At 48.3% G+C, this 21,149-nt stretch overlaps 1 protein-coding gene across 1 annotated transcript; it reads left to right on the top strand.

The window, feature by feature from the left end:
* The first annotated feature begins 3,285 nt into the window (after window positions 1–3,285).
* LOC116951531 (synaptogyrin-2-like) lies at window positions 3,286–19,425 on the top strand. Its single transcript, XM_032970224.2, has 4 exons — window positions 3,286–3,444; window positions 10,468–10,708; window positions 11,229–11,359; window positions 12,742–19,425. The coding sequence occupies exons 1-4, from the start codon at window positions 3,337–3,339 to the stop codon at window positions 12,934–12,936; spliced, it is 675 nt and encodes a 224-aa protein (XP_032826115.1). The 5' UTR covers window positions 3,286–3,336; the 3' UTR covers window positions 12,937–19,425.
* The last annotated feature ends 1,724 nt before the right edge of the window (window positions 19,426–21,149 follow it).

Genomic DNA, 21,149 nt, shown 5'->3' with positions numbered 1-21,149 from the left:
GCCCAGCCAACGTATATCAATCAGCTTCTGTTTTGGATGAATAGAGGGGGCTTAACGGGCACGACACAGGCTAGAAAAGAGATGGGCTGATGTGGTACAGGAGGATGCGAAGTTGCGTGGACTTGCCGGTGTGCTGATACCAGTGGTGCATGTCAAGATCGGCCTCTATGGAGGAGGTCCGTGAAGGACGCTACTGGACAGTCGGAGGCAGTCGCCTTCCAAACAACAGCGGAGGCCGGAGGAGCGACGCTCACAACAATGTCCGGAGCGCCAGGCAGATAAAACGCAGCAAGTTGGGGCCGTGGGGAGCACAGGTGGCGCATCAGCCAGTCATCGAATTCAGTCGACCCGTGGCACCTGCAGGGTCTGTCCCGTGACCTCCTGCCAGCGAGCCTTCGACACTTCACGTGGCCTCGAGGTGCACCTAACCTGGCACAAGCGACGTGGTTGACGTCACCTCCACGAAGTGGCGAATGACGGTTGTTGTTGTGGGTCGCTTTTGCGGGTATCGGTGCCACAGTCGGTCAGCGCTACGCTGCGCTACGAACCCGGCGAACGGAGTTCGATACCCGCCCACGGCCAACACCGGTGGCGATTATCTGAACCGGTTATGGGCCTGCTCTAGGTCGACTCAGCCTCAAATGAGCACCTGGTGCGGTGTGTAAACATCGCCACTGGGGAGACAAAGGTGGTCGGGCGTGCTGTTAGCCATACTACCCCCTCGCGAGGCCTATTTGTCTTATAGTGGAACACAGTGGCGCTGTCTTTCTGTTTTTCAGTCTTTGGAGGAGCGTGGTCAGCCTGGTGGGGTGTTGGCTGTTGTGTTGGCCGGCTCTCTGTGTTGTGTTGCATCGTGTTTCTAAGTTTACTATGTTGTTTTTTTCTCATTCATTCTTACCTGATGACGGTTGCTTGTGTTGCAATCGAAACGTCGTATTCTATTATTATTTGATTTTATTTTCTACGTGACTTTACCTAAAGAACCAAAGAGTAATTCCTGCAGTCACGAAAGCTTCGAATCTAGTGTGTGGCTGTTTGCGATGTTTGCGGGGGGGTTCGAGTTTTGTAGATTTTGCGGTGAGTGACGTGAAGCCGTTTTAAAGCCCCGCGCCTAGGAAATTCGCTGGAGTTGGGTTATATATATTTTTTTATCTTTACCTTCGTGACCATGGCAGATGCGGATACCTGACGCACAAAATGGAAAATTAACATTGTCCAGTGTGGGACTGCGGTCATCCAGAGCACATACCTGTCAACCCCTTATCAGTGTCCTACCTTATTACAGACCAATTCAAACCCTTTTGGTCATCCCGTGCCCCTTATAAATCTCAACGTTCATCCTACATAGTCCCATCACAAGGGAGAAACACAAACAAATAGACAAAACAATTTTGATTTAAAGCTTTCGTGACTGCAGGGATTCATATTCTTGGTTCTTTCGGTATAGTCACGTAGAAGGGAAACAATAAAATAATAAAAATATAAAACAATAAAATTCTCACGACGTTTCGACTGCAACACAAGCAATCATGATCAGGTGTGAAAACCACAACAAGATGATGATGATTGCTTGTTATGATGATTGCTTGTGTTGCAGTCGAAACGTCGTGAGAATTGTTTTTATTTTTTAGTATTTTATTATTTCCCTTCTACGTGACTTTACAGACAGAACAATGTTTTTTGCCCGTATTGAAACGGCTGTACGCCGTATGGACCTGAAAACTAAATTTCCCTGTTACAAGAATACGGAGTAAAACCGCGTGGGTTGACTTGGTATGCGAACAGACCGTAACAACGTCTAAGGACGCAATGCCCACGCGTACCACAAATACGAATGAGACATCGCAGCGACGATACACTGTCTGTCTTGGGCTTGACCACCTGAATGTGACATTGTAAGTCGTTGCCCTGTTGCATCTACGTCGGCAGCCGTACATACGACGACGAAGACCTTCCTAACACACTCATCACAATGCTCAAGAATTGGCTGAAAGTTATTAAAATTGCTAGTTTAACACGTAGTAGTAGGCTTTCGCGACCAATATCATCCATAATACAGGGTGGTTTTTTTTGGGTTAGATCGAGTAAATATATAAATGTGTCGTTAAATCGGCCACCACCCGACACAGCCAACTAGTAAGGGTTGTCACGTAAATGGAAAGTGCCAATTCGTTACTCGTACAGCACTCCGGTGTGTTGGAGAGCACATCCACAACATTTACAATCTTGAGTACGACGTTTCGCCAGTAATTACAACTAGCTTCATCAGGCGACAGCCAGATTTGTGGAGAAATCATCCTCCTGTTTCGTTCCTTAAATAGAGGGGTAGTTGTGATGCCGTCGCTCGTGAGCCCTTCTTGTGCGAAGGGGGATTAAAGATGCGAATAAATTACAATGGGTTATCCATTGTCGCTCATTGTTTTTTTCGGTAAAGTCACGTATGTAGAAATACCATAAATTATATTAAAATAAAATCAATCAATCAATCACGACGTTTCGACCGCAACACAAGCGTCTCTCATCTTCACCTCCGTGCAGTTTAACGCTCTCTATGTGTTGCGTTGATGTCACCCGATGTGCTATTTGTTTTTTACACCTGATGAAGATCGCTTTTGTTGCGGTCGAAACGTCGTGTTTGATTTTTTTTATTTTAATATAATTTTATGGTTTTTCTACATACGTGACTTTACCGAAAAAACCAATGAGTAATTTATGCAGTCACGAAAGCTTTAATTCTTTATTACCCATTATCGGTTGGGTTCTTCATATAGCAATCGAATTACATAATGCATGCACCTTTATGCATTACTCAAATTGTGATTACCGTACACGCGAAGCAATATCGCCCCATCCCCTCTCTGGCGAAAATATTGGCCAGGCCCCTGTTAAAGAAAGAGTCGTGGAGACTTTCGCGAATAAAATCTTCAATTATTTTAAAAAATATATAAAGACATGGTTTTTCTTGCTCAGAGCGCAATGAGTTTAACCTGGTAAGAATGCAAAAAAAACATTTAGTTTTGTTTGTTAAAATTTTTAAGAGATGTATTTACCTTTCCTATACTTTTGCACTACCTATCGTGCTTTTGTATTGTTTGTTGTTGTAACGTTCTGACCTGCCACCTACTGGAGATCTGTGTGTTTAAAAAAAAAAAGAGCTTTATAGCTCATCGGATTCCTCCAGATATAAAATAAAATATTATTATGACCCGTCGCGTGATGACGTCACGACCCCACAGCGCCGACGAGGCGCGTGGGGTCGCGGTGACGTCACGAGCGCACGCGCAGCGACGTCGTGACGTCACGCCACAAAGCTCACGAGACGGCGTTTGCTTTAAAATGGAGGGAGCGGAGGAGAGCGGTTTTGGCGCGGGCAGAGCGGGTGGCGTCTTCGACATCGTGGCCTTCTTGAAGAAGCCGCTCACCATTCTCAGGCTGCTGAGCTGGGTGAGCGCGGTAGATGTGCATGAAGTAGAGGAGAGCGGGTGGCGTTGGCGCCGCGGCGTAGCGGTGCGAGGGGAAAGACCGAGTGCTTAGGCCGGCGCCTCGGTCTAGCCTGCGGGACTTTGCCCGGAAGGTGGCTCTCTGCGTCGGCTCACGGCGCGCGCACGAGGGGGGGGTGGTGAGGGTGCGAATTTTTATTTTGTAACACTGCAAAATCGCCACCTCGGGTGTTAATGGTTTTTCATCGTGGAATTTTCCCAGCGTACTGGTTGCTTTGATTCAGGTCGCGAACGTAGACTTTCAACCACTGCTTGAGAAAGTCTTTAAAGGATTTAAGGAAGCGATGACGAGGCTCGTTGAAGGCGCCTCAAGCCGGAAAACCTTTCTCTTAATCCCCGGAGCGCTGAAGATGTCTCGTCAATTGTACACCGTCCGATTTTTTTTGACAGCGTTTTAACGCAAAAAAGATGGTCACATTTAGGCGTATATTGTAATTTTACAGTAAAAAAAAGTATCAAAAAATCTATGGAATCCCTGAAGATGTAACGTTTATACATAACGTTACAAGTACTGCGTGCTGTTTATTACATTGGGCGGCTGTTAACGCTACTTTCGTTACACGCTCTCTGCAACGGCCCACATTGTGTCAGCGTTGTCTTCCACGTTGCCTCCATGGGCCGTTGTCACGCGGCTAAGTCGAGCGCGTTGCGCGTTTACGCTTAACAACAACAACCCCGTGGCGTCTTCGAAGGGCCGCGTGTAATTACAGCAAAGGTGTTGTGGGGGTTTGTCGGTTGGCGAGGCCGTGGCTTTGAATAGTGGCGATGTCGGGGTCAGGGTGGTGAAGATGTTTTGTTTGTTATGACGGCGGTGATCATGGTTGGTCGTGGTGGATGATGATTATGATGAACTTGTCGTGGGTATAATCATTGGACATCCTTTGCCAGTACAAAAATATGAGAATAAGTTTTCCCCTTTTTTTCTGGCAACAAAACAGGTGTTGAGCATCTACGTCATTAGACCTCCTTTGCCAGTACCAAAATATAATAATAGGGGTTTTCCCCTTTTTTTGGCAACAAAACTGAAACCTTTTTACGAGGATTCATGTGTGCATTAACCACAATACCTGCAGTCAGGTATGATAATATATGCATCGTCCTTGAAACTGATTGGTCCACACCAAGGGACGGCTTTCTTTTGAGCCTCGACCCAATTGGCGTACGCCTTTTGGCGTCATCTGGTCGAGCACCAATTGGGTCGAGGCTCAAAAGAAAGCCGTCCCTTGGTGTGGACCAATGAGTTTCAAGGACAATGCATCATATATTATCATAGTATGTTTTTTGTTTGCATTTTGACTGCAGGTATTGTGGTTAATGCAGACATGAATCCTTGTAAAAAGGTTTCAGTTTTGTTGCCAGAAAAAAAAGGGGAAACCCCCTATTATTAGGTGTTGAGATGTTAAAACACCAAACTGAAACCTTTTTACAAGGAATCACGTCTGCATTAACCACGATACTTGTGGTCATAATGCAAACAAAAAACACACTGGTAATATATGCATTGTCCCTGAAACTGATTGGTCCACACCATAGACCGCTTTCTTTTGAGCCCCGTCTGGGGGGGACGGGGGAATCTGCACCCAAACAAGGACGTGGTCGCTGTGGGTTCAAGCGGCGGTCCCACGGCCTTCATTGATACTTCATCTTGCGGAACCGCCGTGATTTTGTCAGAGTACGACGTGGCAGTGCCGCGTTCTTGATGCGGGCAGCCAGGCCGGGCGGGCCTGCCTTGGCCTGTTCCCGTCTGTCCGTCCGTGGTTTTCGTTATCCGTGGCAAGCACTGTTGGGTTTTTTTTTCCTTTCTCTCTCTCGGTGTTTGAGACGAGACTCAAAAGAAAGCTGTCTCTGGTGTGGACCAATCGGTTACAAGGACAATGCATATATTATCAGAGTATATTTTGTATCCATTCTGATCACAAGCATTGTGGTTAATGTAAGACGTGATTCCTTGTAGAAGGTTTCAGTTTGGTGTTTTAACATTAACACCAGTTTTGTTGCCAGAAAAAGGGATACACGTATTCTCACTTGGTGGGTATGTTTGTGTTGTTGATTGACTTGGTGTTTTGGCGACGAGCCTGCGTTACTCGATCTGTAGGGATCACGGCATGAAAAGCGGGGCGGATTATTTTCTTTTTAATGTCGGCAGCTGTTGCGGATGATGGACTTGTTGACACGTTGGTGTTGATGAGTCTACACTGTAGCTGGTTGTGATCATCGTGAAGCGTGTCGCGTGAGGCTGGTGATAATGGTTGATGCACAGCATCGTCGACGTGGATGATTATTTATTAACGAACGACGTTGAGGGACGTGGAGTGATCATTCACGGACGAGCGTGCCGTGGGTGCGCTCACGACAATGATTGATGGTTATGAGGAACGTGTCGGTGGAGTTACCGATCATCGTCGGCCATTATCGATCCACTGCTGGATGAAGATTCCACCCCTAAGATATCGCACGATCCGATTTCATTGCTCCATCTTGGCGCGCGTAACATAACCCAGGCGTGTTCCCTTACCCAAGCAAGGACGCGGTCGCTGTGGGTTAAAGCGGCGGTCCCACGGCCTTGATTGATGTTTCATCTTGCGGAACCGCCGTGATTTAGGCAGAGCACGACGTGGCAGCGCCGCGTTCTTGATTCGGGCAGCCAGGCCGGGCGAGCCTGCCTTGGCCTCTTCGCATTTGTCCGTCCGTGGTTTTCGTTATCCGTGGCAGGTACTATGTTGGGCGGGGGGTTTTCCTCTCTCTCTCTCTCCCGATGGGATTATATCGAATGTCAGTGTGCGTGGGATCCTCACGTCAGGGCATTGCATCTAAAAGGAGTGAGCGAATAACTGTGTGCGGGTTACAAGTTAAAATTATTATTTCGAATTTCTCTCCCAATAAAATGGTCGAGTTTTTTTTTTGCGAACGTCCAATGCCCGCCCACCCCGCCCCCGACAGAGACTCCTCTATCGCCTCCAGAAAGAGCCACGTCGACTCAAACTGCACACTAATTATGTTTGCTTTCGTTAATAAACAACCCGGAGCGCCGCGCGACATTGCTTGCGAACGGTTTACGTCATCATTATGATCGTGGCACCTCCATCGTTGTAATTGCACAGATCCTTTCCCCTGAATGTCAAATTAGTCTCCAGGACCGGTTTTGTTTGCTTCAGACATGCTGTGTAACACGGGCAAGGTCGACATGGTAGCACACTGGGTGCATCTGACCATTGTCAAAGTTCGCTAACACGCCTGGGTCTGTCCATTGACCTACCAGTGAACCTTTAAAACTTGACGCTATCTCAAGTGCACTTTTCCTGGTTCAATGCAGTGCTGACGTCAGTTATGTACTCCCCTGAAGTTTGATTTGAAAAAATATGGTCGTGTTTGTCATAATTATTTTATTACTTTTCGGCCCCCGCATCCTTTGGACGTATCCGTCCTTCCCTCGTACTATAATTACTCCTACTATATCGGACATTTGTCTGATATCGTATGACGTAGGAATCATAGTTATTTTTCAAAAAGGGAAATTGTGTGAAAATAATTCCGCTTGCAAAGCGACCAAGATGTGTTTCCTGTTTTTTTGTGTGTGTTTTATATATTTCCTCGTCGGTTATGTCCATCGCTCTAAGACTCGGGACATTGCTTGACTTGTACTCATGCACGGCTTCAGTAGCCCTTAACGCCGCTATGAGCCCGGCTGCTACCGCTTTCCCAGTCTACAAATTGGACGGATCGACTCTCTACCTCCACCGAGAAATCAACTTCTGCCTCCTTCGATTTAACAACATCAAAAACTTAAATTTGTAATGTTCCCATAACCTAACAACGCCTCAAGAGTGCAACATTTCTTATGGGAAAAAAAAAATCCACGAGCAAATGCAATGGAATGAGCAAGGAAAGGTTTTTAAAAGTTTGACTGCGTTAAGTCGCCTATACGAAGAGAATAACTGCGGTACATGATGTCTGCAGACTGACTAAAAACGGACGAAAATATCTGTAGAGTCAGGTGGTGTGTCCCCCGACTCATTTAAAATTGAGTTGCAGGGCGGGGGAAATCAAGGATGGTTTCTGTTTGACAATTCTAGAAAGTGGCAGCCATATGGCTGCTGGCAAGTCATGTGCTTTGAGTTCACAAGTAAACAGACGAGGAAAAGGAATGCCACCGTGATGAAACTTGACTCGGGGGTGGAGGGGGGGGGGCTTACTGCCCATCATCAGACGCAACTTTCAGCATCGCGATGGTGGGGGGGGGGGAATATATAAATCCATAGAGTTACGGCGAGGATTACAGTAGCGTGCTGCTACTACCACCCGGGCATTGCGCCACAAGCAGTGGGGGTGGCTCATGTGAGTGTCTTGTGATGTGAGAGTTCCTGGCACCCTCCCCCCCACTTCTCTGCGGGTGTCCCGCGTGACCTGCTCTCATGTGACCGTGCCAAATCGGCATCCCGTAAGGCTGATGATGCCACAGGCTCTCCTGACTCATCCCCTGTAAAAGAGGGCCACTTTGTATAAAGTGCCCATGAGCAGACCTTTTCGTCAATCTGCTGCTGCTGATGAGGGCTTGCTATTGTTTTTGTTGTTGCGACTTGCTAACCCCTTCCCCAATACTCAAATCTAAAAAAATAACTTCATAGCTCATCCGATTCCTCCAGTCTAAATCAAGATTCTGATTCATGCCGCGAGGGTTGTGAGGGTTATTGAACCACGCTCCTCCACGTTGGTCAGTGTAGGTTGGTAAAGTCGTGTAGCATAGACGAATCACTGCAGCAGTGCTTCGCAAACGTGTGCCGTGTTATATTTGGAATTATAGGAGAAGACAACCCTCATGTCCCACCTCCCCCCTCCATTGGTCGGTGAAACACAGCACACAGACGTCAGCCCCCGGCCCTCTCAACTCCCTCGGTCGCGCATGCGCAGTTGGGAAAACACACAGAGAAGGAGACACAGAGACATACAGTGACATGCAGAGACACGGACAAGAATACACTCGCACACAGACATGGAGAGAGAGAAACGCAGGGACACGGAGACGGAGCCACTCACGCAGACACGGACACACTCGTGCAGTTGGGCAAATTCGTGTCACGCTTGCAAAGCGACCAAGGGATTGTAAATTCTGTCGCGGCTACAACGCATTCCGACTGATCCACCCGGGCTCACAGTGATTTTGTGGTTCACTATGCCACCAAGATTGAGCTAGCTTGAAAGTGTGTGCTTTGGATTGAAAAAGGTTAAGAAGCTCTGCTGTACAGCACTTGATTTTGCTGCACTGCCTCCTGATACCCACCATGCAATCCCACAATAACACAGGCTGCCCCGCTCACAGTGGGCTTTTGACCACGCCGTAACCATGCTGGTGTTGATGTGGGTTGGTGAAGGTGGAGAGCGTTGATGTGGGAGCATAGAAGAACGATGCAGCGATGGATATTCCCACGTTCTCAGCTGCCCACCGAGTAGCATTGCAGTCTGCGACAACACGTCCGGTTGTTGTAGGCTGCATGTGGGAGTTACCCATCCAAGTACCAGCTAAGCTTTTCCCTGCTTCGCTTCTAAGATATGACGAGATGCACTCAGGGTGATTTGGTATTAGGTGGGGGGGGGGGGAAGTCTTACAATTGACACTCAGCACCCACCTCTTCTCCTTCACCTTCAAGTCAACCTTTAATTTTGACGACAAACCCTCGTTAAATGTCATTTGCTTGTTCTGGGTGTGGTTTTGTACACATACACCTACTCGGATATCTAATTTCATCAATCATTGTACATTTGACACATTCACCTTTGGGGTAACTGCATACTTGGTTTAAGCAAATGCTTTGGGAGAGGCTATGTTGACATTTATAAACAGTAAATAATGTAACTATTTATATCAGAAAAAAAAACTTATGAGTCACAAGACTTTTTTCTGGATCGTGCCACATTGTGGTGTTTAGGCACAATTCTATTTTAGGAGTATTTTGCTTGTGGGAGGAAGCTCAGAACCCAGACGATGTCCACGTAGATGAGAGGATAAAGTTCTACCATAATAGGTTGTTAATTAACCCCACTCGCTGTAATGTCACCTCAATGATCTCCTTGCAGACCCCGGTGAGATTAGCACTCAAAAATGTTTTGCGCGTCCACAATTTCGAGCCTCCGAAGTGGCATGCACCGCCACCAACGCACCCGGCTTGCAGTTTGTTTAATTAGTGAAGCGTGTGTGAGTGGTCATGGGCATCACTTGGGTCGACTTGGTCTCAAATGAGTACCTGATCCGATGTGTAAACATTGCCATTCGGGAGACAAAGGCTGCCGAGCATGACGCTGCCCTGTCCAGCCCTCTCGTGTGCTGGGTTAACCTTCACATGTGCTCAGTAACAACACTTGCCCCTAATGTCTGTTAAGGCTATTTGGGGACCTTTGTTTTGCGCGAGCGTGTACACAAGGGTTTTTTTATTTGTTTAGTCAACAATGACTTAGGAGGATAAATATCATCAGGCATGGTGATGCCTACGATTACCCACTCAAGAATAAAAGCATGACTAAGGCGAGATGACATTAACTAACCTGAATGAAGACGCAGACAATCTCGTAACTATAGATAATTCAGCACACTGAGGAAGACAAAAAAACGAGAATTGGGTAAAAATGTTTATGTAATATTTCCATAATTGGCTGACCTAATAATAATGGGGGAGGGGGGGGTTACTCACCTCTCACACCAACATTTAATGACTAAGAGTTTTACTAAACGTTTGACTGCTTTAGCCAACGATGCTAGGAGAATAACTACATGAGAGCCACAGGTTAAGACTTGACGAGAATTTCACGGTATGCACGTAAGTTGAACCTCTTTCGTACCGCACATAGCCAACGTCCTCATCAGAGGTGCGGACAGTCGCAGGTTGTCGAATAGACTAAGACTAACTGAAATAACAAATGCTGATTACATTAACACTGGTGTGTGCGTGCGCGCGTGGCTGCCCGCGTGTTGCAGCTCTTCGCAGTGGTTGTGCTCGCCTGCATCACCAATGAGGGCTACGCCAACTTCGGTCAAAAAGAGCCCTCGATCCAGTGCATCTTCAACCTGAACGGCGACGCGTGCCGCTACGGCGTCGCCATAGGCGTCATCGCCTTCCTGGCGGCCACACTGCTGCTTGTGCTGGACCTGTACGTGCCAAGCATAGTGGGCCCGCTGGACCGCAAAAACATTCTGCGCGTCGAGGTCGTCTTCTCCGGTGAGCGCTCCCACGCCCTACCGACGGCACCTGTGCACTCATCGCCCGCCGTTTTAGCAAGGCCCATTCTTAAAATGCTTCGCATTTAGATGCTGCGTTAGGCGACTTTGCGTCCTACAGGGTGGTAGATTTACGGCCACGAACCGCCAACACCGTCTCTCCGCGCAGCACATTCTTGCATAGATGTCGTCGCACTTGGACGCCGTAAATCTACGTCATGTTTTTGTGCACTTGATTTGTCACGTAATATATGGGGGGGGGGGCGGGGGGGGGGTCGTGAGGGTCATGGTTCGTCAATTATTTTTTTCTCGTGCGGTGCACGTGGAGTCTATGAATCTGAAACGACGACGCACGCATTATTCGGTGCGCACATGTCGTGGCACCTCTCGTTTTTAGGGAGGGGGGGTGGGCCTGCGGGTGGCAACTGTGCGAGTGTGAACTGAGGCGCGGAAACCGTGGGGGTTTGCCTGCCAGAGGTGTTAACGGCTCGGCCATGTGCTGCTGTTATCGTGTGGTGCAGTGCTGTGGACGTTCATGTGGTTCGTGGGCTTCTGCTTCTTGACCAATCAGTGGTCGAAAACATCGGAGCAAAAGAACGGCGACGCGGCGCGTGCATCCATCAGCTTCGCGTTCTTCTCCATCTTCATTTGGGTGAGCAGACGCGTGACATCTGCACAGAAGTCATGACCGTGACCCAGATGAAAGTGTTTAAAGTATTTTTTTTTTTTACTCCCGACAACTCAAGCCCGCCACGGTGACTTCTCCCCCCCAACCACTGCGTGGCACACGAGAGGGATCCAAGGAGTGCCGTTGCTTTGGTTTTCGAGGCTGTGCTGGGCATCGCTTCCGATGTGGTTTTGGGTCGTGGCTCCCCGTGTGTTGTTGTTCTGCACAATGTGTCCACATTTCCGTCGGCACGCAAAACGACGGGCCGTGCAAACCTGAACTTGCCAGAGAGCGACGTGGGGATCCTTTTGGTGAACGTGTTGTCCAGGCAAACCTTGTCTGTCTACATTAATGCGGGCGGGGGGGTAAGGGGGCGTTTGTGAATAGTAGTTAGGTGGCCTCCACGGTGGTGAGATGTTTACTGTTACCCCCGGTATACAGGAGGTTGTGGGTTCGATACCGATCCTGACGCCTGTATATTTGGAGTTTACATGTTCTCCCTGTGATCGTATGGATTTTGCTCTGGGTCTTCCGGTTTTTCCCTCCACATTTAGAAACGTATTCTTTGGGTCTTTCGGTAAAGTCACGTAGATAGAAAAATAATAAAAAATCACGACGTTTCAATTGCAACACAAGCAATCGTCTTCCGGTGAAAAAATCTAGCAGGCGGACTGCTGAGGCAGGAAGAAATCTATGTGACTTTACCGAAAGACCCAAAGAGCATAAATTCCTGCAGTCACAAAGGCTTTAAGTCAAGATTTAGAAACATCTGTTTAAAGTATTTGGCTGATATTCATTTCCACGTGATAAGCCACTTAGTTGAGCTATCATTTGTGGCCAGGTCGCTTCTGAAAAAGAGCTACGTAGCTCAGTGGACCTTAATTGGTAAAACAATAAAAATGTTTATTAACTATCTTTAAATGGTTTAAGGGCTTTCGTGAAAGGGATGAAGGTGCAGCCCTGCAACGAATTGCTCGTGCCACTGCTGGCAGAAGGGCCTCCGCTAGAGGCAGCTCAAGAGATTTATAGAATGGGTATTTGACCCTACACTTGGACGCTGGCTGTACTTATTGGGAAAGGTGGGAGTACCCCACGTTTTACCCCATCACAAGCAGTCTCCCGTGCCGCTATCCGCGGTTTCCCCGTTTTTACTCCTGAGTGGACAAAGGCGGCGGGATTTAAGAAACTTCCCAGTTGTTGCAGCTGTCATGCTGGGAGATGGAACCGGCGACCTCCACATTGCAAAAACTTTTCAGTAAAAAGGCAAAATATTATGTGAAACTGATAGTGATCTTAATGTCGTGAAATTTTATGTCATTGTGAAAAATGATCGTGTGTGTTTTTCAATTGCCGTGTCACGTGTGCAGGGTTCCCTGACGTACAACGCCTACAAACGCTACCAGGTGTTGTCCGATCCGTTTTCCCAATCTTACGCGGATCCCAGCGGCACGCCATACGCGCCCTACACGGCCGGCAGCGGTGTCGACTCGCGCGACTCCTACCAGCAGGGCCCCTTCACCGAGGCCGGCACTGCACGCGGCTACCAGGACCCGTCGTACTGACGGGGCCCCCCAGCTGGCCGGGCCACTCCCCTTACCCATGCCACCCTCCCTAACCCTCTAACCCCATTTCCACTGGTACATCTGAGCCAGGGCCCTCAAAACTGCAAAACCCTGGCCCTCACAAGACGTGCGAATCTGCCCAAGTGCCAACCAAGCAGGGCCCCTGGGTTGGAGGTCATAAGTTTTGTCACACGTTGTGTTGTTCAGTACATCGTGTGTGGGCATTCATGCGTTGCTTGTGACGTCGGCAGCACGGATCAGATTCTGAAGTGGAAAAACAATCTGGCACCTCCTCTGAGTCTTGTCCGGCTGCCTCGGCATGGCCCCGGCATGTCTCGGTTGTACAGTGGAAAAGGGGTACCTGATCCCCTTTCAATCCCCATCACCCCCTTTCTTCGGCTCACAACTTTAACACGGCACAGGGGATCATCGTCAGGTGGGTCAGACCCTCACCAGGGCACGCCTTGCTCACGCAGAATACAGCAGCGTGGCGGTACCGTGATGTGTGCTAACAAGTCGGCAGGTGTTGTGCCCATGTGCAAAATAATTAGTTTAGTTTGGCCCTTGGTGGTTAATGGAGCTTGGAATGTGGCGACATCCCTGTGAGAATGGAGGACTGACGCTGTACAAGATATATGGGGATCCTCAGACACTCCCATGCCATGAAGCTGTGGAAGGTGGTGAAGGTGCTGGTTACGACATCCGGGGGATGTTTTCTCGAAAAACGGTGCCCCCCTTGAATTTTATTATATCACCTAATACACCTCAGTCGTTGTTTTCACTAGAGCTGGACTATCCCATCCAAGTTTTTAATAAAACTCCGCCGATTATCAGTTTGATCTCTCGAATCATTGGATAATGCAAAATTTAGAAGCGTGCTGCAATTTTTAGTCGATTCGTGGACTCGCTCGGCCCATTGTCCCCAGCTGTAGTTTACAACCTTTGCCTCGTGTCCAGCAACCCCATCTGAGATTTATACAATGTGGTGATACACGAAAGACTGTGTATAGTTTTCGTGATTGTTTGCAGTAAACGTGCGATTACTGGTTTTCATTGTAACACGAGTCGAAACTGCGGGATTCTTAAAAATCTAAACACTTTATTTTAAAAAGCCAACGACAACTCTTAAAAAAACTTGCCCTGGCTTACATCATTATTGCAAACGTGGGCTTTGGTGCCATAGCGCGCATGGAATTTACAGCACAGCAGATTATATGAATTAGTGGTTGTTTAGATACTCTTTATACCACTATAAGCAATGTTAAGTCTCTTTGCCAAATGTACTACAGGGTGGATGAGTTTTGTGTTGTTTTTCCACTCTGTACAAAAGTAATACTTTTGCCAGCGTGGAAGAGTAGGCCAAATACGCACGAGAGGGGCTGTCGAGCACTCTCGAGTGGGAGGCCCTTCTGCCACCAGTGGCGTGAGCGAGCAATTTCAAAAGAAAGTAAAACCAAATACTGTTTACTATATCACTTATGACGTATACCACCCAGAGATGGGATGAAAAATGTTCCGGGCTGGCACAAGGCAGTATTTTGATGTATAAAAGAATCCATAAATATATATATACAATTATACATACTATTTACGTGTAATTTAGTTTTTTTTACAAGTTACATTAAAATTGAGCGGAAGCATCAGCGCTCAAGAGTGAAACGTTTCACAGTTCGGAAACTCGCCGCGATGATTCCTACTTCTGGCCGAGCAACAACCTCGAAATTACATCGTCGGTTTTCTACACCAACCTGTCCACCAAGGGTCTATCTCGCCGCAGCCGTGAAGACCGTTCTCTTCAGCTGTGCAATTGAGCGAGTATTTCCGTCGCATTACCTATCCGTTACTCGGTCGGACAAAACAATTAAGCGCAATGCCAAATTTGTACAAAGGGGTGTTTTTTTTCTCCCCCTATGCTGTCGTTGGCGACTTGACCAAGATTCTCAAACTCGTTGCGCTTCGCAGTCTGGTTTAATCGCGGGCGGATGAAACCCGGATGCTAACGCAGGACCTCGGCCGTGCCAGCTCTGTACACCGACATGCACGTTACACGTCTGCCGAGCGACGCGTCTGCTTGCAGCGATGCGACCGTCCCAACCTTCCAACCGGGGAAACCTGAAGGCCATTTGTGTGTCAGCAGCGCGGCCACTCTTATGGTTGTCGCAGAATAAGCGGCCGAATTTCGTTGCAGTGCCATGTATTTTTCATGGTAATTTTCGTTGTGTTTTTTGCCTTTTTTTTTCAAGGGCTGCTGGCAAAGTTTGGTTTTCATTTTTATCCTCTTTTTCAACAGCAAACCTGTGCCGGTTTTTTTCAAATCTTAAAATATATTTTTTTCCTTTTGACGATAAAATTTTAATTATCAATAATTATATGCATTTTAATTTTGAATGTATGTTTTATATTTGCACTCTGTGATTATTGCCAATGTCTGGTTTGCGTGTCATCCAAACTTTGGATTGTTTATGCAGGTTCTGTAAACTTGGTAAGGTTGTCATGTTCTGTAAGGTGTCACACCTGGGAACACAGTAGGTGCCACTTGGATTGACCAAGACTTTGAGATTTGAAAGTTTCAAAGTAGTCCACTTCACTGCACAATCAAACCATAGATTGATGAGTAGAACCTGTGTGTGTCCACGTGCCATCTTAAAATACGACCAGGGGCATAACCTCACATCTGGTGCGTGCGAATTATTCTCTTAAGTGCATTTTTTTTGTTTGCTTTGTGGGTATAAATGTTTCTTGTGCGAGTGCACTTTAGAATGTGCAGGCGGGCGGCGTAAGAGTTTATTGTGTGTACAATACGGCAGCCCGGACTCGCGTGCTATGCAGGTGGCGTTGTGAACACCAAGATTGAAAAGCGGAAAACAAAAATGTAAAAAAGATCTGCTGGTGAAGCACTGGAATTAGTGCAGGAGGTCGGCTTTGGGGTCATTGGGAGGGAGGATCGTGGCCGGATGGCCAGTTGGGTAGGGATTGGTCGAGCACTACTAGCGGCTAGTTGGGTAGGATTGTGGTTAATGGGGGTGGGGTGGAGGCACTAATACAAGTACAGTATCTACTCGAGTAGGGTGTGGTAGAGCGGGAGGATTACGGCTGGTGGATGGTTAGCTTGGTGGATTGGGCTATTGGGCTAGTGCTCGTGGCTAGTTGTGTAGGATGCGAGTAATTGGGAGGATTAATAGTGCAGTACTTGTCGTTGGGTAGGATTGTGGTAATTGGGAGAACTATAAAATCGAGATTGCTTAGCTAGTTGGGTCGGGATTGGGCAAGTAATAGCTACTACATTTGCTGGTTGGTTAGGGATGGGTCTAGTGATAGTGGGTATGCCTAACGTTTGATTGGTTAATGTGCTGTGCCCCAACACCAATTGCCCTTCCCCGTTGTAGCGTAAGACCTTTTCAGGCTTTTTGGCCGCTTGTTTCAGAATTTTGCAGGGTCCACTTGCGTAGCACGGTGTGCGCGTTGCCGGCTGCCCCGTGGTGGTGGTGGTGTTGTGGTGTTCGTCCGTCAGTGGCAGTCCCCCCCCCCCACCTCCCTTGCTGGTCGTCTCCCCGTGGAGCCGTGTTCTTGCTGGCGTGGTTGTGAGTCGTGCCGTGTCGTCGTCTTCGTGATTGGTGGTGGTGCTGTGAGTACCGGTCGTGGTCGTGCCAGGCCCTCTCTCTCCGTGCATATGTACGCGTGTCTCGATTATCTCTCTGCATTCATCGGCTCATGTTGTCCCATCACCTGCTACTCGTATGGTTTACAGTTAAAAGTACGAGGACATTATTTCACCTGCACGCATACAAATCCTGCTCATTCGCTTCGGCCTAAGGGGCCGTCCATAAATGACGTCACGCACCTGGGGGGGGGGGGGGGGTTCAGACATTTGTGACGATGTGTGACGGGGGGGGGGGTGTTGAGAAATGTGACGTCACATCAAAATGCGCAACTTTAAATAAATATAGACAACACGTTCTACTTAATTAAATATAATTTTTATAAATGTTTTCTTCTATAACATCAGAGTCCAGCGGCACATAAAATACGCACTACGACAATAGTTTAAAGCTATTTGAAGCATGTTTTATTTGGGGGGGGGGGGTGGGGGGCAGAGCTTTGTGACGTCATTTGAGGGGGGTCTGACTTTTTGTGACACCGTGTGACGAAGGGGGGGGGGGTCAATCGTCCAAAATCGCGTGACGTCATTTATGGACGGCCCCTAAGTGCGTTCAACCAAGTTATCACGTGTACGACGCAAGTTATTTATTTTGATGGGGCGCGATGGTGCGTTCGCTACTGTGTTTTGAAACCAGCGACCTATTCCCAGTCATGTCTAACGTCAGTGATGAGTGAGATGCACTGGTCTTGTGCACACCCCTCCCACCCCCTCTCTCCTTTACCAACCCGCACGTATCGGCATGGTGAAGTATGGTCAAACAACTCCTGTGACAACGTTGGGAGGGGGGGGGGGGGGGTTGCCGTTAGACCAGTGTGTACAGCGGCAGCGGATTTGCGATGCATTTTTTCTTTCATCTCCTGCGCTTGGCTAGAATAAAATATGAAGACGCCCATAGGTTTTGTGTCTTGTTAAAGTCGAAAGGTATAACTGGAAACCCACGTGTTTGTATCCAACGCGTCGCATCTCTTCCACTCATCCCCTCTTCATCATCTCGGTGTCTCCGCAATCGCCGTCCGTCCATACGCCTGTCCCCTCGTGGATGTCGATCGTGCATCGCTGATGCAGGTCACACAGAGCGTGTGTAATCGGAGGCAGCACGCGTTATCTTCTCGAGTACAGTCATCGGGTTTACAGATTTGTTTTTATTTCTGGGAATGCCAAGGAACACAACAGACTTTTGAGGTATATCAACTTCACCGTTGATGCCAGCCCATAACTGCGTTTTGCTCCGGTCGGGATTCGGGTTTTTTTGTTTGTTTTGGCTCACGTTAGCAGATACAGCCTCAATGGTGGTGTTCTTGCTCGGGGTGGTGGTGAGAGTCGAGGTTGTGGGACGTGAATGGTGTTCGTCCTCTTAAAGTCTAAAGGGATGTGGTTCAAGTGGCTGCTGCACCACCACCGGGGTGTTGTCGGCGAGCACGGCAGTGAGAAATACGGCTGACGCCAATCGCGGTCGGTTTGGGTCCCACGGGCCTTTTATAAACCATAAAATAGAAGAGAGAGAGGTTTGGTGTTGGTGATTTTATTTGTTCGCCGTTTCTGATTCGCTGCAGAAATGTTGTTTTTTGCGGAGCCATCGGTGTTTCGCCCGTCAGTGGCAGGCAATGTCTACGCGGAGGGTCACGTGTGAAGGAGGCGTGATTTGGTTGCATTATTCTGTGCATCACCTGAGAACATTGGGATGCTGGGCCGCTGACGTCGAAAGTCTCTCTACGTTGAACGCCGGGTTGATTCGGGAACGCTGTGCCTGGTTTTGTGAAACCCTTGGAGGTGGCACCCACTCCTTTGCTCACTTACATTGCAGAGACAAAACAAATGTAGACCGAGGCGTTGTCCTTTTCCACTGGTGGCTCACCGGACCAGTGGTGGAAATTCCACATTCTTATGACAGTGGCCAAATCTCTTTGTATTGTATTCTTACAAACGGTGGTGGTACCTGGCGTATAGATTCCTCACACCAAGCCCACCCTATTCACCGACCAGAATGTTTAACTCGGTACTTTCACACTACGTTATGGGCATCAGAGGGCAGTACAGCAGAATTATTCTGCGCTATGCTCCCCCCCGCCTCCACCAACCTTCACTGATCAGCGTGGTGAAGTATGGTCAAATATGCTACACGTTCTGTCCGGCGTGGCTGGGCCCTCTCGGCCAGTGGTGAATTGTTGACTGCTATTATCTGGAGTAAGGGGGCATGCATGGACAGTTGGCCGTCATATAAAAAAAGTTTGTACATTAACAAACAATACCTATAATAGGGGGCGAAGATGGCATGTCAAATGGTGGTGGAGGGGGGGGGGGTTACCTTTAAAGTAATCTGTTCACTTCGACAAATCTGCAGTGACGTGTGGGCGCTCAAACCACCAGTCAAGAAGCTGTTGACATTGGAACCACAACCGACGCGTTTCTTGTGAAGAAACGCGGTTTATTCGCAAAAAGAAACGATGCTTAATCGATTACACCCGTGTCTCTTGTGTAGCCAGCCACGCGATTTACGCAACGCTGTGGGGAGTGCAGGCGTCTGTCGAGTGTGGTTTTTTTGATATTCGTCGTCAACATCGAACGTGTGCGACTAGCCTCTGTATAGATATACATATAGGTGTTATGTGATGGTGGGTGGGAGGGAGAGCAGACACAAATCTATATATAAAATGTTATGATTGTGATGTGTTTTAGGTTCGTGTTTCGATCGAATGTGTGATGGTCGTGCGCGTGCGCGGGTTTGGTTTGTGGTGGATGTCGACATCTGCTACTGCCACTTTGAAACGACAACAACAATAAAAAATATGCAAACCAATAAAAATGTGGAGAAGAGGGTGAATCAGAAAGCATTCTGTTCCTGCGGTTTACGACGGGTGAGTGTGAATGAGTTTGAGTGAGTGCTAGCGGTACGGAGATTCGACGATTTGCTGAAGTGTAGCGGTGAGCGCTACACTGCGCTACGAACCCGGCCACCCGGGTTCGATTCCCGCTCACGGCCAACACCAATGACGATTATCTGAACTGGTCCTTGGCCTCCCCTAGGTCTACTCAGCCTCAAATAAGTACATAGTGCGATGTGTAAAACTTTGCCTCGAGGGAGACAAAGGCCACCTTCTCGTGTGCCGTGCTGGCCTTCATAGGTGCTCGCCAACAGCATTTACCCCAACAGTCTTGTTAAGGCTATACGGGGGGATTTTTGTCTTTTGGGCTGTATGCGTGTGGGTACACGTGCATCTGAGTACACAATGTGTCTCCTAGAAATATTGGGCTGATTTAGGTTTGGGGTGCCCCAGTAATTACGATTTCTAATTTGTTTTACGATGTTATTTGACCAGCTTAGGCCCACTTAGCGATAAAGTTTGTATTCAGAGGCGACCTGGCTACATGATAGCTCAACGAATGGCATATCGCGTGGAATTTTTTGGCAGCCAAATAGTCTGAACGCGTGATGTTGATTCTAAACGTGGAGAGAAAACTTGGGAGGACCCGGAGAAATACCCACGCGACCACGGGGAGAACACGCAAACTCCAAATATACAGCAGCAGGCGTCAAGACCGGGATCGAACCCACGACCTGTATACCACGCGAGGTAGTTGACATCCCGCGCCCTCATTACGTTTGAATAAAACCCCGTTATTTCGATGAAGACCACATTTTGGGCCAATGACAGCACGCAATGTGATTTGTATAGCGCTTCATATCGTGTATCATGTGTATTACATTCACATTATTAAAGCGATTTAGAAGACAACTACTGTGAGAAGAAAACAAACACACCACGATGCACTGAAAACCACACCAGCCCATTCTGGAATCCGACAGTCGTCGCTGTAACAAGACGTCAGCTCGGCCTGCCTTGGCCACGTTACATTCGTTATGTGGACAGCGTGGAGATATGCGCTTGACAACTTTGCACTGCGCCCTGTATCCGAGTTTTGAGAGTGCGATTTTCATACCCCCCCCCATTAACATTCCTATTGGAGGGGACCCCTCCAAAAAAAACACCCGTTACATGCGGGGCCCAATCTATGGCCACGCGAATATGTTGATCACAAGCATAGTGTGTGTGTAGTGAGTTCAACTGAGTCGCAGACGTACTCTTTGGAGGCCACGCATTTATTAATACCAACACAAAGGGGTCACTGCCCCTTAACACATTAACCTATGGTGGTGGACCACCAGGCTAGCTGCGCTAATTACACTGGGAGTAGCTACAACGGACCGGACCCCAGCTTGGGTCCAGGTCCACGTGTTGGAGACTCTGTAGGACGTAGAACGGAGATTTCTTCAAGATGAACCACAACAGCCGGTCCCTCTCTGGGACCCGGCTTCTATCCTCCGTGGTCGTGGCTGGCTCCGCCCTTAGCCACGACCACCTTCGAGAATTCCTCGAGCAGGATCTCGGCCCTGACACGTGACCACCCCTAGCCCCCACCTGGGGGACCCTGTGTAGACTTTACCGGTCACGTGTACTTCGGGGTCAAACAGAGTGCCATGGCCCTGAGTAACCCCATTCCCATGCCCGCCACTCTCACACCCTATCCTCCCTATCCTGTAGGGGTCGGCACT

The sequence above is a fragment of the Petromyzon marinus genome, chromosome 43 (genome assembly GCF_048934315.1).
Source record: "Petromyzon marinus isolate PM22_M1 ecotype Great Lakes invasive population chromosome 43, UKy_Petmar_22M1.pri1.0, whole genome shotgun sequence".
Lineage (NCBI taxonomy): Eukaryota > Metazoa > Chordata > Hyperoartia > Petromyzontiformes > Petromyzontidae > Petromyzon > Petromyzon marinus.
Note: the sequence above shows the minus strand (reverse complement) of the source record. Positions and strands in the feature narration are given on the sequence as shown.

Bases quoted from the DNA above. Each gene is read 5' to 3' on its own strand.
- LOC116951531 (XM_032970224.2), top strand. From the start codon at position 3,337: ATGGAGGGAGCGGAGGAGAGCGGTTTTGGCGCGGGCAGAGCGGGTGGC. The intron at 3,445-10,467 runs GTGAGCGCGGTA...CGCGTGTTGCAG, and splicing joins TTCTCAGGCTGCTGAGCTGG to CTCTTCGCAGTGGTTGTGCT. The intron at 11,360-12,741 runs GTGAGCAGACGC...TCACGTGTGCAG, and splicing joins TCTTCTCCATCTTCATTTGG to GGTTCCCTGACGTACAACGC.